The sequence below is a fragment of the Oncorhynchus kisutch genome, linkage group LG6 (assembly GCF_002021735.2).
Source record: "Oncorhynchus kisutch isolate 150728-3 linkage group LG6, Okis_V2, whole genome shotgun sequence".
NCBI lineage: Eukaryota > Metazoa > Chordata > Actinopteri > Salmoniformes > Salmonidae > Oncorhynchus > Oncorhynchus kisutch.
The window spans coordinates 52,348,315-52,365,187 of NC_034179.2; the positions used below are offsets into that span (position 1 = coordinate 52,348,315).

A 16,873-nucleotide genomic window follows, 5' to 3' on the forward strand; every position below is an offset into this window, starting at 1 on the left:
GGTTATCGCTTCCCAGATATACGTTATGTGGACTACTGCACTTACTACAGCCGAGAGTTACGTACATGCATTATAGAGAAGCCGGGAAGAAACCACTGCCCACCATGAGAACACCAGTCACACTACTAGTCCCGGGAGAGAACAAGTCTCCGCCAAATACGTATTTCATTACAATCAAATTAATATGAAGACAGAGGGGCATATTAGTGGAACAATTTATAGAAGGAGAGTAACTAATTGCATCACAATAATTGTATTGTGCATGTTAAGTGCTCTCACAATAATGATTTGAGTAATTAAGTGTTGGATATTTATTATTGCTTGAGGACATATACTGTATCTTGGGCAGTGTACTGTATACAGGTGCCCTGTAATTACCCCTCTCTTTACCCAGTCAAACTATGTTTCTGATGCTACATCCTCTCTTCCCTTCCACCTTCTGAACCTGACAAAGCTTCCATCTCACAATATGTGATATCTTCAGAAGCCATCTGTACTACCTATATGCATGCATCAGCTCTGACAGGCATGAAGAGAAATGCATACAGTGCATTCTGAAAGTATTCAGACCCCTTTACCTTTCCCACATTTTGTTACATTAAAGCCTTATTCTAAAATTGATCAAATCGTTTTTTTCCCATCATAATGACAAAGCAAAAACAGGTTTTAGATATTTTTGCACACCTGTATTTGGAGAGTTTCTCCCGATCTTCTCAAGCTCTGTCAGGTTGGATGGAGAGCATTGCTGCACAGCTATTTTCAGGTCTCTCCAGAGAGGTTCAATCAGGTTCATGTCCGGGCTCTTACTGGGCCACTCAAGGACATTCAGATACTTGTCCTGAAGCCACTCCTGCGTTGTTTGGCTGTGTGCTTAGGGTCATTGTCTTGTTGGAAGGTGAACCTTTGCCCAGTCTGACATCCCGAGCGCTCTGGAGCAGGTTTTCCTCAAGGATCTCTTTAATTTTCGCTGTTCATCTTTTCCTCAAATCTGACTAGTCTCCCATTCCCTGCAGCTGAAAAACATGCCCACAGCATGATGATGCCACCACCATGCTTCACAGTAGGAATGTTGCCAGGTTTCCTCCAGACATGACACTTGGAAATCAGGCCAAAGAGTTCAATCTTGGTTTCATCAGATCAGAGAATCTTGTTTCTCATGGTCTGAGAGGTCTACACCTTTTGGCAAACTCCAAGTGGGCTGTCATGTTCCTTTTACTGAGGAGTGGCTTTCGTCTGGCCACTCTACCAAAAAGGCCTGATTAGTGGAGTGCTGCAGAGATAGTTGTCCTTCTGGAAGGTTCTCCCATTACCACGGAGGAACTCTGGAGCTCTGTCAGAGTGACCATCGGGTTCTTGGTCACCTCCCTGACCAAGGCCCTTCTCCCCCGATTGCTCAGTTTGGCCTGGAGACCAGCTCTTGGAAGATTCTTGGTGGTTCCAAACTTCTTCTATTTAAGAATGATGGAGGCCACTGTGTTTTTTGGAATCTTCAATGCTGCAGAAATTTGTGCCTCAACAGAATCCTGTCTCGGAGTTCTACAGACTTGACTTTTTGCTCTGACATGCACTGTCAACTGTGGGACCTTTATATAGACACGTGTGTGCTTTTCCATGTCCAATCAATTGAATTTACCACAGGAGGACTCAAATCAAGTTGTAGAAGCTGCATTTACTGCATTTCTATACAATTTAAAAACTCTAAAATGCTATTTGGAGAACAGGAAAAGCAAGCAAAACTTGACCAGCTATTTTCACTTTGGTTGCTATAGCTTCATTCAGCTCAGTCGATCTACAAACACATAACCTATTAGCTACACAATTAGCCGCTACACATTAACTCAGCACCGGGAAGAAAAATTATAATTTAATTCGTATAGAGAGATCTATTAGCAAAAACAAATATTTTACATGATATCTGAGTGAGTGAGTAACAAAATCAATTGGGGCTCCCTGGAGGTCAGGGCCCCTGGGCACATGCCCTGTGTGCCTGGTCGGTAATTCTACAAGTTTAGATAACTGGCTAGACTAACTACACTAATTTACTAATCACTTTCTTTTACTGACATTGGCTAATTGAGTGACTGTCAGTGAGTGACATATAAACAAGAGAAAAACTGCTGATGCACAACCAATTTTTCGAAAATTGCACCTTGTGTATTCTACTATTCTAACTTTCAAGTTGAGACCCCGACTGATAATACTGATATGTAGCTATGGCCCTGGCTGTATGTAATTACACTGCAGACAGAAGAGCTATAGTACTTAATCTGCATCTTATTTCACATTTCCACACTCACTTCCTAGTGGACTTCTAATTGTGATTTACAACATGCCATTTAAGTATGTTTTGGTTATGTTCCTTCCCCCGTATTCTGTTTCAGTCAATAGGCAGCAGACCTTTACAAGTTACAAAACAAGAACATTTCAATATTATTAATATTCTATTAACACTGCTTTGTAAGGTAATTGAATAATTATAATAAATGAATTAACTTCTGAAAAAAAAGATGAAGCCTCATGTTTTTCCACTTTTATTAGGGAGAGACGCATTACATATTCACTCCACACAGTCGCTGTTGCACTGGGAAATAAATCAGCCACCAAAATGAAGGAGTAGGCTTTGTGTTTGAGAGCTGAAGTGTTCTGTGAGGCATGTATTCTCCCATACGCTCTCTGTCCCTGCCTTTAGCTACTGAGCCATGTCTGAACAGCAGTTGAACAGGACCACACTGGACCTAACATTTGTCTCCACAAAACTACACTCTCGACAAAGGCAAAACAGGTCCCAATTAGATTTGATTAGGTCATTTTTGTTCACTGTATTCCTAATACGGAGAAACAATGGATGCACAATGTTAGTTGGTTCTGTCAAGATAAAGGTCAGCATCATTAGGATAATGCAAATGTAGTGCTGTTGCCCCATGCTCTTGCATTGCGTGACCTTTCAAATTGTCGCTATATATTTCCAAAGATGAGAAATCTAGTAAAAAAACATTGATATGCTGTTTGGGAACTGAAGTGATTCAGCAAGAACGAATTAGCCTACTCACTAATGCTCACCAGAAACAAGAATGAATAAAAGAGTGGAAGGTGATAATAGATATTCTTTGATTGAAACGTTTGTTTTCTGTTTTGATTTCTTAAAGTGATAAATGTGGGGCAATGAAAGGCCATAAAGCATTTACCAAGCAGTTGAGGAAGGAACACACTTTTCAAACAGCCGCATTTACAGTAGACCTTGGCCTCCAAATGAACTGCCCTGTTTGGCTTCCTTTCTTGCACAACGTTGTTATGCGGAAATCCCTGAATTGCTGAAGTGATGCAAAATAGTATACTGTCAAATCGGCTGACAGGAAGCACTGTTCATTTCCCCTCCTGGGGCCACATTTACTGTACAGCAACACATTCTCACAGAGATGGTTCATGTCCATGAGTGGTTTCAAGGTTTGAGATATTATTGTGTTATTGTAACTGACTAGAAATTGTATGTCTTACACTGTGGATTGCTTATCTATGCAGTGCTAGTACAGAGCATTGGTTTGGCACATGCTGTTTCCCATTTATGCCAATTCAAATCAAATTGAAATTAGTTGAATTGAAAGCGAGAAATATAGAAACTCACAGCTCTCTATCTCCAATGTGCAGTTTTGCTCGTCCAGTGGATATCGTCTCAGGTCCATCATACAAGCTGCTGTAGTGGTGATCCTGAAGAGAAGGGGAGGAAAAATACATTGTCAAGAGTCTGTACAGACCAAGGAGGTCACATTGAAGATTCAAGTGGTACTCAGCACTGCCGATGGGATCCTAACTTCACTCGGTAATTGCTTAATTGCAGCTTTAGGTCCAAGGCCGATTAGTATGAAGACAATTTCCTACAATCAAAATATCAATCAGTATCTGGGCCCTGGGTCTAGCAGATAACTACACCCTAGTAGCAAGGACACATATTGCTACTAAACGGCTTGTCTTTTTATAGCAGCGTAGGGAGGTTCTTCATAATGTACTGCTCTCATCCTGTGTCTTGTCAGTGTACAGATAAACTAAATAGTGTGATGAAGTCGACGATAAACATTAGCTGATATTGATCCCCAGTTAAATCAACGTTGGATAAATCTCTAGATTATCTCAACCTTATTTAGCAGCTATAACACTGTAGCATCACTTCCAGCAAGATTAGAATAAAGAACTCATTTTCAAAGTTTCCCAGACACATGACCAAGAAAGACAATACAAAACAACGGTTATTTACCAGCAATGGGCATTATCATCTTTTTCTGTGAACCAGCCCGTCTACAGTGGTGTGTCTATAGAGCAGGTGAGTAAGCCTACAGCTGCACGCGCGTAAATATGAACTTTTTATCTAGCCTGCTCTCCGCATACAGTATTTTGCCAGATAAATAAGCAGTCCATGACTACAGAAACACTAAACAAGCCGTACACGATTCTGTATCTGTAGGTGCAGTCCATGGGGCCACGGATTAAAAGGCCAAACCTAATAATTTTCCTGAAGGTAGCATTCTTGAAATAATCCCACTGTGCACGCTCCAGGTTCCCCTACCTGAGAGGTGAATCACACCCTAGGTAGCTGCAGGCCAGCAAGGCCAACCAGGATAGCTACTGGTAACAGTCCCACACTGCACTAAATCACTCAGCGACATACTGTATCCTCTGGATACTGCTACGCTACATTTATAGGATCTTCACATTGATTGGGGGAACTCCTGATCTGGTCCTGAGGAGCTGGGTGTGCAGGCTTTTATTCCAGCACATTACTAAACTAAGCCAATTCAAAATATCAACAATGAATGTCTTCAGTCGGGACCATGATTAGCTGAATCAGGTGGGTACGGAAGGGCTGCAATAAAGGTCTGACAACCAGTAGTTCTTCAGGACTAGATGGAGAGCTCTGACGTTGTCGGATCATAAGCGACCTTGTTGTCTAACCTATGAGGCAATATTCTCTAGTCTGATGAAACCAAGTTTGAACTCTTTGGCATGAATGCCAAGCGTCACGTCTGGAGGAAACCTGGCACCATCTCTACGGGGAAGCATGGTGGTGGCAGCATCATGCTGTGGGGATGTTTATATAGCAGCAGGGACTGGGAGACTAGTCAGGATCGAGGGAAAGATTAAATGAGCAATGTACATAGAGATCCTTGATGAAATCCTGCTGCAGCATGCTCAGGACCTCAGACTGGGGCGAAGGTTCACCTTCCAATAGGACAATGACCCTAAGCACACAGCCAAGACAACGCAGGAGTGGCTTCGGGACAAGTCTCTGAATGTCCGTGATTGGCCCAGCAAGAGCCCTGACATGAACCCGATCGAACATCTCTGGAGAAACCTGAAAATAGCTGTGCAGCAACGCTCCCAAACCAATCTGACAAAGCTTGAGAGGATCTGCAAAGAAGAAAGAGAGAAACTCCCCAAATACAGGTGTGCAAAGCTTGTAGCATCGTACCCAAGAAGACTGTAATCGCTGACAAAGGAACTTCAACAAAATACTGAGTAAAGGGTTTGAATACTTATGGAAATGCGATATATCCTATTTTTATTGTTCATACATTTGCATACATTTCTAAAAACCTGTTTTTGCTTTGGCATTATGGGGAGTTGTGTTTAGATTGATGAGGAAAACAACAATTTAATACATTTTAAAATAAGGCTGTAATGTAACAAAATGTGGAAAAAGTTAAGGGGTCTGAATACTTTCCGAATGTATTGTATATTCTTATTGACACAGAGCCCACTAACAAGATATAGATATCAGGAGAGAAAATATGAGGGTGATGGTGAGAGACTGAGTCAAATCTATTTTTATCTCGTAAAGAATCAGCTGTGTATTGCTAGGGCAAAAAAAAACGAATCGTGCACCCAGGGAGGGTCCCCAGGACCAATTTTGGTAACCTTGGAAGTCTACTGGCATAACTCAACAAGAACAAAGCAAATGGATGATGTGAATACTTGCGAAAAATCAACTCCTCGTGCCCTCTAGTCAGTGTTGTGAAGACAACATAATGACTGTGGCAATTAACTCGAAAAACAGAGCCGCATCATAGAGAATATACAAAAATGTTCTTTGCAAATGTGCAGCCTATTGCAAAAAACTGTCTACAGTGCTTTTTAAATGATGTACTACCATTATCATTCCAATATTATTAACATACCTGCCCATTTATTCTCTTGCAGTGTTCATTATCATCAGAATTAAAGCATTAAAATGACTAATGGAAATCATATAGCCCTGGATCTAGTTATAGGTTCTGGCACATCCTGATTTTACCCCAGGTGCCAAACAGCCATTAAACCTGAACACTATAATTCTTTATGCCAGATACTGGCATAAAGATCATTAAGTGTGTAGATGACAACTCCAGGGTGCTTTTATAGCAGCTTAAATTAACATTGCCAAAGGTAGAAGGATGCACAAAGCTGACCTTAAACGTTCCACTGGTTCAATCAACGTTGTTTCCATGTCATTTCAATGAAATTAGGTTGAACCAACATGGGATAGATGTTGAATTTACTTCTTTGCCTTGTGTGTTCCTTCCCCCTCATCCCAGTAGGCAGAAACAGGACAAACTGATGGAAATGACTGCTGTTTCAACCAGTTTCTTGTTGTGAAGATGTCATTTTAACACGTTTTGCCTGATGAGGTGTTTAGCACTCTAGTCTGATCACATAAACAAACTCCCATTTCCCCTGGTCTGTGTTTGTGTTTGGACCTTTTGCACACATTCCTATTTGTAAGACAAACGTCTGACTGTGACGTTCTTTTGGAAAACACAATGCATTCAAAACACATTTGATGGGCTTTTAGGGGTCTGAATATTAGGCCACCTTTGTTTACCCCGCAGAATGTGGAGATAAAGGTGTTTCAAATGGTAACTGTGGAGAGTTGAGAAACATTTATGCAAGGTGTTGTGTGACCTAAAGGGGACAGGGCACCTTTAAAACCAAATGACTCTCTGTCTGCATTTACTGGGGTTTTAAAGGGCACACACTGAACTGTAACACCTGTATCAGAAACACTGGGAGATTTATTGAGTGCCAACACAGGGGACTGTTTATGTTCGTACAAGAGGTCTGCCGTAGATGAACCCAATGCTATTTTCAACACCAACATGATTCTACATTCTGTATGTAAGACAGAATGTTTACTTTGCCTATTCGTAGGGTCCAGGAGTTTTTCTTAATCAGGTTGCGTGGTCAGGAAAAACTCTTAGCCCAAATGAAGTCAATCATCCACACAGAGGACAGAGCAGCCTTTATCCCACTGTAACTGTTTCGACACTGTAATACCAGTAATGAGTGACTAGATAAGATCAGCGTATCCATCAGGCAGGAGCAGGAACAGAAGGCGCTCATAGAGAATGAGTAATAGGGAGTAACTCTCCCTGGCTCTGGCCTTGTGCGTGAAGAGGTGGACACCCACAGTCGGTGCAGCCAGCCAGCCACGGACCTGCATGGCAACATGGGCAATCGTCTAAACCCACCTGACGACGCTGATAAATGCCGGCCAGCGGAGAGGCTCATCTTGGAGCCCAATCCTCTGGGGTATGGCACAGAGATAATCACCTGCTCCCTGCTTTCTACGCACCTGTCTCTCAATCGTCCACCACCGTCCCCACACTACAGCCGAGACGAGGTCAACACATCCTTCAGCTCTGCTCTCCACCACAGGAGTGGTCAGTGTGTACAACACTCTCCATCTCCACTTACAGTCTGGAGATCTGGGCCAATAATCCATTATAAATTGGTATATTGGTCAACCACTAGTTGACTTCAAGTAAAAGTAGATGGTCCAACTGGGTGCACTGGGTCATTGCGTCATATTTCCCATAAATCAGAATGACAGGTATTCTCTCATAGCCTATGTCAGGTAGCTACATAGTTGGCAGCAGCGATCAGGTTATTATTAGCTAATCAGGCTCAAATAAAATCAGTAAAATTACCATCTAATTATATGATGTTCTTGAGCACATTCATGGGGCACACTCATATTCAAATCCTTTATGATATCACATTTTACCACAAACACATTGTTCGTCATCACCATGCGTCTCTACCAGCGAGAGATAATAGGCAACTTATTTGAGATCGTGAAAGCAGACCAGAGAATGGTTGGTTGATGCTCTCACAGTGGTGGCAAAAAAAAAATAATTTGCATGAGCAATCGGCCGATCACAAGGGTGTCAAGTGTAGAATGAACTGTCTACATGCCACAGACCTTCCCTTTACAGTACCTGTGATGAGCAACACTTCAATGCCCTAAACACCTTCTGTACTGCACTGTATTGTACCTCAACCCACACTGTGAGAGGGATTGGGGTTCTGTGAAATAGATAATCAGGCAGTGGAATGTCCCATCAGATAATCTCACAAGAAACTGAAAACCAGGCCTGCAGATTCTCCATCTGAGCAGGCCCACAAATGATCCATCTCACGTCACTTCACACCTGTGTTTATATATAAGATACTGTAGAACTGACCTACAACACAACGGAAAAAAAGGTTCCAGAGGTCAATCCCAGTTTGATCCCTTATCCGATCTTTAATCTAATTCAGGCACCATCCTGCCAAAAATACATATGTTAAACAGAGGTTAACAGGAGGGAGCATGGCACTGATTTATGACCACATACAGATTGGGATGGTATTAATGTGTTAATCTCATGTCCCCACAAAATGCAATGCTCTGTTTCTGTAGGTGTAGTAGTACTTAACAGGCCGAACTCTCGCATGACACAGAGACAGATCTTGTCACAAAGCCAGTTAATATCAATGAAGAAATGGAAAAAAATACATTTTTTTGACGTTTCAAATGACACACTCCAGAGGTTCTGCACCCAGGAGTGGCCTAGTTCTTTGAACCTCTGAGGTCGAGATGAATGTCCTATATCCGCCTGTGGTCACCCTGTCATTGTTAGCAGTCATTTCCCTTCGATGCATCTGCTGCAGCTGATGTGGCTTCTGACTTCCAAGTGTTTAACCAAGGAGCAAATTGGCAGTTACTTGCCAGCAACTTTCTGATCTCTGTGTCAAGATGGAGTCAATGGAGTAGAATTTGAGCAAGCGCCTTTGGCACAGTCTTCAAAGGAGTGTGTACACATACAGTGGTAGGCCAGTACTGTTAATGTGAGTGTGTGTAGCAGCGTCTGTATCTGCTTGTGTGTTTGTGTGTTTGTGTGTGTTTGTGTGCGCGTGCGCTCACTTGAGCGTGGTGTGTGTCTCCGTGAATATTTACCTCAAGCATTAATTGATGTACAAAATAATTGTTCACGTTTCCAACACAACCCTCGGTTGCTTGGTTACTGACGACAAGCAGTGCCAAGCGAGCCCCATATGGCTGTCCACCTACTGTGACCTCAAGTGTCAGGCAGCGCGCCTGGACTCTGGCACGGGCTCAGTGCACATTATGGCAAGGGTTTTGGGTCACACTAGGATCCAGCACCCCTCTGGAGCTCCAGAAGTTTGAGGTCAGAACAGCGGCCTCAGGGAGGGGAGGAGGGCACCAGCGCCAGGGGGAAGGAGAGACAGACCAATCAAATCCATCCACATGTCTTAGCAACCCACTTCTACTGCTGTCTCTTCTGGTTTTCACACACAGACATCAGCACTTTTCCCCTGGACATATTTTCACACAATATTTTGTTCATTATATGTGTGGTCATCTTGGTTTTCCTACTGCTGGTCTTTCCTGATGAATGTTTGGGACATGGGTTTATATATTTTCACATGGCTAGGCAATACAATGCTGTTCAATGCTCAAGCATCATTCCCCCCTTTAACAGAGCAAGCACATCATTAGTAGTGTCTGTTTATGCATGAAAAACATATGAATTCATGAAAGTCTTCTCAATTGGCATTGTCATTTTCTAAGGAGTGAGAGGGGGATCAATTGTACCTCAAGTCACCTCCTGTGCTGGGCACATGCAGCGTAGCAGTCCTATAAATTCTCAATATTTTTCTCTAGAATTCTTCATTGTTTTCTTGGACTAGTTTTCTTTGTGCTCCTCTGCAGTGACTCAAGACAACAGCTACTTGAACAAAGAGCAATCATGTTCATAACACCGAGTGTCTGCCTGCAGAAATACAACACAAATACAAACCAAAGCCTTGTTTCATGTGCTGCTCTGTAGCGGATTGAAGCTTGTGCAAACAAAAAGGCATCTTTTTTTAACCCAGCTAATTCCATAGGTTTCTCTTTTCAATTGCTTTCCTTTGAAAGGTCAATACGAATCTTTATTGTTGGGTCGAAAGGAATGCCCTTGAATAAGTGAATTTCAATGTTTAATATCAAACCAGGCTGCAAGTTATTGCTTTATCAAAACACGGTCTCAGCATGTCAACAAAAGCACATTTGAATACACACTGGGGCATAAAAGCCTGTATTGTTTGCTTTGTAGTGGACTCTAATCATTCTGCAGGCGAATTGGCAGCTCAATGGCGAATAAATTAGTTTGGCAAATTTGAATATTCATCATGTATTTGTGCACAGTGGCTGTGTCAGCGATCAGGAAACACTACATGCACTGAATCTAATTAAGATACCAATGAAAGACATGTATGAAAAGATCTAGCAGCACTATTGTAATGCATATTGTGTTTTTATGTGGATGCTGCATGTAGAACAGTCTGACCACTCAACACAGGTAATCTGCATCTCACTGAGGAGGAATAACGAGGTCATGGAAAGAAAGGGCATGATTCCCGGTTACATGACTGGGTCAGCCAACCTACACAGTTATATTGTTACAACAATATGCAAATGTGTGAATTGCATTTTTCAAAACAGATCTGTGAGAAACAACTATTAAAATTCCATGCGGATGCACACCATTTTTGCCTGTCTGATAATAGAAAATCAAATACATTTGAGTTTGTCACATGCGCCGAATACAAGAAATGTGTAGACTTTCCCGTGAAATGCTAGCTTGAGAAACCTTCCCAACGATACAAAAAAATAGCACAACCGGAATATATATACACAAGAATGGAGCTAGTATATACAGTGAGTACCAGAACAAGATCACTGTGCAGAGGTATGAGGTCTTTTTTATTTGTATTATTTAACGAGGCAAATCAGTTAAGAACAAATTCTTATTTTCACTTTGAGGTAGATATGTACATAAAGGAAGGTTAAAGTGACTAGACATCAGGATAGATATTAATACTATTAAAATAAAGTACAGTATCAGCATATGATGAGTAAAAAGTGTGTGTATGTGTGTGTGTTATGTGTGTGTGTGTAGTGTACGTGAATATGTGTGGGTTTTGTGTGAGAGTGACAGTGTAGTGTTTGTGAGTGTGTGTGTGTGTGTGTGTGTGTGTATATAGTTTGTATAGTCTTGTGAATGTGCATAGACTCAGTCCAAAGTAGGGTCCGTGCAGATAGTCCGGGTAACTGTTTAATTAACTATTTAGCAGTCATGGCTATTTAACAGTTTTAAGGCTTGGAGGTAGAAGTTGTCTAGGAGCCTGTTGGTCCATGAGTTGATGATCCGGTACCGTTTGCCGGACGGCAGCAGAGTGAACAGTCTTTGGCTTGCATGGTTGGAGTCTTTAGCAATGTTTTGGGCCTTTGCCTGATATCTAGGTCTTGGATGGCAGGGAGCTCAGCCCCAGTGATGTACTGGGTTGTCCGCACCACCCTCTGTAGCATTTGCAATACCAAGCGGTGATGCAGCCAGTCAAGATGCTCTCAATGGTGCAGCTGTATACATTTTTGAGGATCCGAGGGCCGATGCCAAATCTTTTCAGCCTCCTGAGGGGGAAGAGGCCCTGTCGTGCCCTCTTTACGACTGCGGGGGTGTATGTGGACGTACCCTGGTATTTTGTCTGGTCTGGCGGCCTTGCGAGGGTTAACCTGTTTAAAAGATTTACTCACATCATTTTGCTTATTTGGGAGATCAACATTACTGGGCATCTCATAGCTGGGTTTCCCTTTGTAATATGTTATCATCTGCAAGCTCCTTAAAAAAGTATATCATGTTAGACACAACCATGCAGGTTGTCAAGGTTGGAGGATTTCAATCAAACCATATTTTCACTGTGACCTCCACCTCCACCTTCACATCCACCTACACCATAAATCACATTCCTACCATCACTTAAAGATGCACTCCGGGATCTTAAGCACAAGAAATGTGTAACATATTGCACAAATTGCATGTGTACCATATCAGACAAAATGGATGACATAGTAAAAAAAAATGATGATTTAGTACACAAAAAAATGGGGACCCGTTTTGGCTCATGAGCACCACTTTCAAAACTACTGGCTGAAATTATACAAAAGTTTGAGAGTACAGTGGCTTGTGAAAGTATTCACCCCCCTTGGGTTTTTTCCTATTTTGTTACCTTACAACCTGGAATTAAAATAGACTTTTGGGGGGGTTGTATCATGTGATTTACACAACATGCCTACCACTTTGAAAATGCAAAATATTTTTTTTTGTAAAACAAACAAGAAACAATACAAAAAAACTGAAAACTTGAGCGTGCATAACTATTCACCCTCCCAAAGTCAATACTTTCTAGAGCCACCATTTGCAGCAATACAGCTGCAAGTCTCTTCAGGTGTGTTTCTATAAGCTTGGCACAACTAGCACTGGGATTTTTGCCCATTCTTCAAGGCAAAACTGCTCCAGCTCCTTCAAGTTGGATAGGTTCCACTGGTGTACAGCAATCTTTAAGTCATACCAGAGATTCTCAATTGGATTGAGGTCTGAGCTTTGACTAGGACATTTCAAGACATTTAAATGTTTCCCCTTAAACCACATGAGTGTTGCTTTAGCAGCATGCTTCGGGGCATTGTCCTGCTGGAAGGTGATCCTCCGTACCAGTCTCAAATCTCTGGAAGACTGAAACAGGTTTCCCTCAAGAATTTCCCTGAATTTAGCGCCATCCATCATTCCTTCAATTCTGATCAGTTTCCCAGTCCCTGCTGATGAAAAACATCCCCACAGCATGATGCTGCCACCACCATACCACCATGATGGTATTCTTGGGGTGATGAGAGGTGTTGCGTTTGCACCAGACATAGCGTTTTCCTTGATGGCCAAAAAGCTCAATTTAGTCTCATCTGACCAGAGTACCTTCTTCCCACATGCCTTTTGGCAAACACCAAACGTGTTTGTTTCTTTTTTTCTTTCAGCAATGGCTTTTTTTCTGGCCACTCTTCTGTAAAGCCCAGCTCTGTAGAGTGTGCGGCTTAAAGTGGTCCTATGGACAGATACTCCAATCTCCACTGTGGAGCTTTGCAGCTCCTTAAGGGTTATCTTTGGTCTCTTTGTTGCCTCTCTGAGTAATGCCCTCCTTGCCTGCTCTGTGAGTTTTGGTGGGCGGCGCTCTCTTGGCAGGTTTGTTGTGGTGCCATATTCTTTCAATTTTTTTATAATGGATTTAATGGTGCTCTGTGGGATGTTCAAAGTTTCAGATATTTTTTTATAACCCAACCCTGATCTGTACTTCTCCACAACTTTGTCCCTGACCTGTTTGGAGAACTCCTTGGTCTTTGTGGTGCCCCTTGCTTAGTGGTGATGCAGACTCTGGGGCCTTTCAGAACAGGTGTATATATACACTAAGATCATGTGACAGATCATGTGACACTTAGATTGAACACAGATGGACTTCATTTAACTAATGTGACTTCTGAAGGTAATTGGTTGCACCAGATCGTATTTAGGGGATTCATAGCAAAGGGGGTGAATACATATGCTCCCACCACTTTTCCGTTTTGTAATAAAAATAATAATAATAATAAAGTATTTTTTTAAATTTCACTTGACCAACTTGGACTATTTTGTGTATGTAATAAAAATCCATTTAAATTACAGGATGTAATGCAACAAAATAGTAAAAACGCCAAGGGGGATGAATACTTTTGTAAGCCACCATATGTCTTTATTCCTTAAGTTATGAGCCAAATTTAACCCCTGCTTTCATGCTACAGCTCTCAAAATAAGTGTTTCTGGTCATGTTGGGCTTGACAGCAGCCAGCAGTCTGTCTCACACTGCTAGTCAGTGTCATCCTCCTCCCCTTCACCCTTCCCTTCGGCCTCATCTAAATTAGCATCCTGTAATCCTTTAGAAACAAGATGAAAATCAATGTAGAAAGGGGATCATTTCTGCACTCATGACTATAACAATGTACGCTGAGAGTCGGGAAGCAAGTTCAGGGAGTGAGTGTTTTAATAAATTAAACAAACACGCAACACAAACAAAGCACAGACATGACCCAGGAACAGAAACAATGACGACTTGGGGAGAAACCAAAGGGAGTGACATATTAAGGGCAGGTAATCAAGGAGGTGATGGAGTCCAGGTGAGTGTCATTATGCGCAGTTGCACACGTGACAGTAACCCCTCCCTGACGAGCGGCTCCGGCCGCAGGACACCGGCCAAGGTGACGATCCCTTGGGATCAGGAGTGGACCGGTCACCTCTGCTAAGGCACGGGAACCTGTCGATCCAGCTGAGGCACGGGAGCATGACGATCTAGAGCGCTGGAGAGAGAGCATACTTGACAGTACCCCCTCCCCAGCACGTTCGTCTCCAGCCACAGGACGTGCCTCGGTCGAGGCACGGGAACCGATTCACCCGGCTGAGGCTTGGGAGCCTATCGAGCCCGCTGAGGCATGGGAGGCTATCGTTCCCACTGAGGTATGGAAACCTGTCGGGCCAACTGAGACATGGGAATCCGACAAACCAGCCGAGACCTCTCAGGTAGCTCCGGCTCCAACACCCAGACCAGACATCACCTCCAACACAAAAACAAAACAAAAAAATCACTCCCTGATGCTTCCCTTTCAGTCGTCATTCTGTAACGATGTGAGAGTCGGGAAGCAAGCTCAGGTAGTGTTTTAATAAATAAATAAATAAAAACGTAACACAAACATGACCCAGGAACAGAAACAATGACGACTGCGGGAGAAACCAAAGGGAGTGACATGTAAAGGGCAGGTACTCAAGGAGGTGATGGAGTCCAGGTGAGTATCATTGTGCGCAGATGCGCGTAACGATGGTGACAGGTGTGCGCCAAAACGAGCAGCCTGGTGACCTAGAGGCCGGCGAGGGAGCACACGTGACAATGACTTGACTTCCAAAGCCTCTGCTTAATGTGATGTTTCCACACAGCGGTCGGGGAATAAAATAGTAATTTTCCAGGAGCTAGGTAAAAAATGCATGCTCTCTCTCCATTACACCCAGATTACGAAACTCAGGAAAAAAAGAAACGTCCTCTCACTGTCAACTGCGTTTATTTAAAAAAAAAAATTATGTGCAAATATTTGTATGAACATAACAAGATTCAACAACTGAGACAAACTGAACAAGTTCCAAATACATGTGACAAAAATAAATGTAACAATGTGTTCCTGGGGGGGTCAAAATCAAAAGTAACAGTCAGTATCTGGTGTACTGCAGTGCATCTCCTCCTCATGGACTGCACCAGATTTGCCAGTTCTTGCTGTGAGATGTTACGTCAATCTTCCACCAAGGCACCTGCAAGTTCCCGGACATTTCTGGGGGGGAATGGCCTTAGCCCTCACCCTCTGATCCAACAGGTCAAGGGGATTGAGATCTGGGCTCTTCGCTAGCCATGGCAGAACACTGACATTCCTGTCTTGCAGGAAATCATGCACAGAACGAGCAGTATCCAGTCCCAGACCATAACGGACTCTCCAACTCCAAATCGATCCCGCTCCAGAGTACATTCCCGATCCCGCTCATTCCTTCGACGATTAACGCAAATCCGACCATCACCCCTGGTGAGATAAAACTGCGACTCATCAGGGAAGAGCACTTTTTGCCAGTCCTGTCTGGTCCAGCGACGGTGGATTTGGCGACATTGTTGCCGGTGATGTCTGGTGAGGACCTGCCTTACAACAGGCCTACAAGCCCTCAGTCTAGCCTCTCTCAGCCTATTGCAGACAGTCTGAGCACTGATGGAGGGACTGTGCGTTCCTGGTGTAACTCGGGGAGTTGTTGTTGCCATCCTGTACCTGTCCCGCAGGTGTAATGTTCGGATGTACCGATCCTGTGCAGGTGTTGTTACACATGATCTGCCACTGCAAAGACGATCAAGTGTCCGTCCTGTCTCCCTGTAGCGCTGTCTTAGGCGTCTCATAGTACGGACAATGCCATTTATTGCCCTGGCCACATCTGCAGTCCTCATGCCTCCGTGCAGCATGCCTAAGGCATCTTCACACAGATGAGCAGGGACCCTGGGCATCTTCCTTTTGGTGTTTTTCAGAGTCAGTAGAAAGGCCTCTTTAGTGTCCTAAGTTTTCATAACTATGATTGCCTACCATCTGTTAGTGTCTTAACGACCGTTCCACAGGTGTATGGTCTTTAATTGTTTATGGTTCATTGAATAAGCGTGGGAAACAGTGTTTAAACCCTTTACAATGAAGATCTGGGAAGTTATTTGGATTTTAACAAATTATATTTGAATGACAGGGTCCTGAAAAGGGGCCGTTTCTTTTTTTGCTGAGTATATTTGTTTTGAAGAGATCTTTTCTCAGCGTATGTAGCATATAAAAATCCCCACTAGAACTAGTTATCTTGCCAGGAAAATACAGTGCATTATTCCAAACACTTGTGTATAATAGGACACTTTGCAATACAGTAAGAATTACTTCGCCCACATCTATAATATATGAAGTTCCTAAGGGCCCAATTTCCTATTCTTTGTTTGGCTCAGGCCTATGCAACTGGCTGCATTTAACAAGTGATTCACCTCATTGTTAGCAATATAATAACCATGTAAAATATTTCTGTTGACAACTCAAAGCCCTGGCCTTGTGTCGCAAAAGGGGGAGGATATAATGCAGCTTTAGTAGTGCTGTTTGTTATCAGGAAGTAAGATG

General features: G+C 42.9%; 1 protein-coding gene across 1 annotated transcript in view; it reads right to left on the reverse strand.

Annotated features, from left to right (window-relative positions):
• gabrb2b (gamma-aminobutyric acid type A receptor subunit beta2b) overlaps positions 1 to 16,873 on the reverse strand; it is an 82,937-nt gene that overhangs the window by 28,166 nt on the left and 37,898 nt on the right. The window contains exon 5 of the mRNA XM_020484606.2: positions 3,623 to 3,705. Coding sequence (XP_020340195.1) covers positions 3,623 to 3,705 — 83 coding nt within the window. The remainder of the gene's footprint in view (positions 1 to 3,622; positions 3,706 to 16,873) is intronic.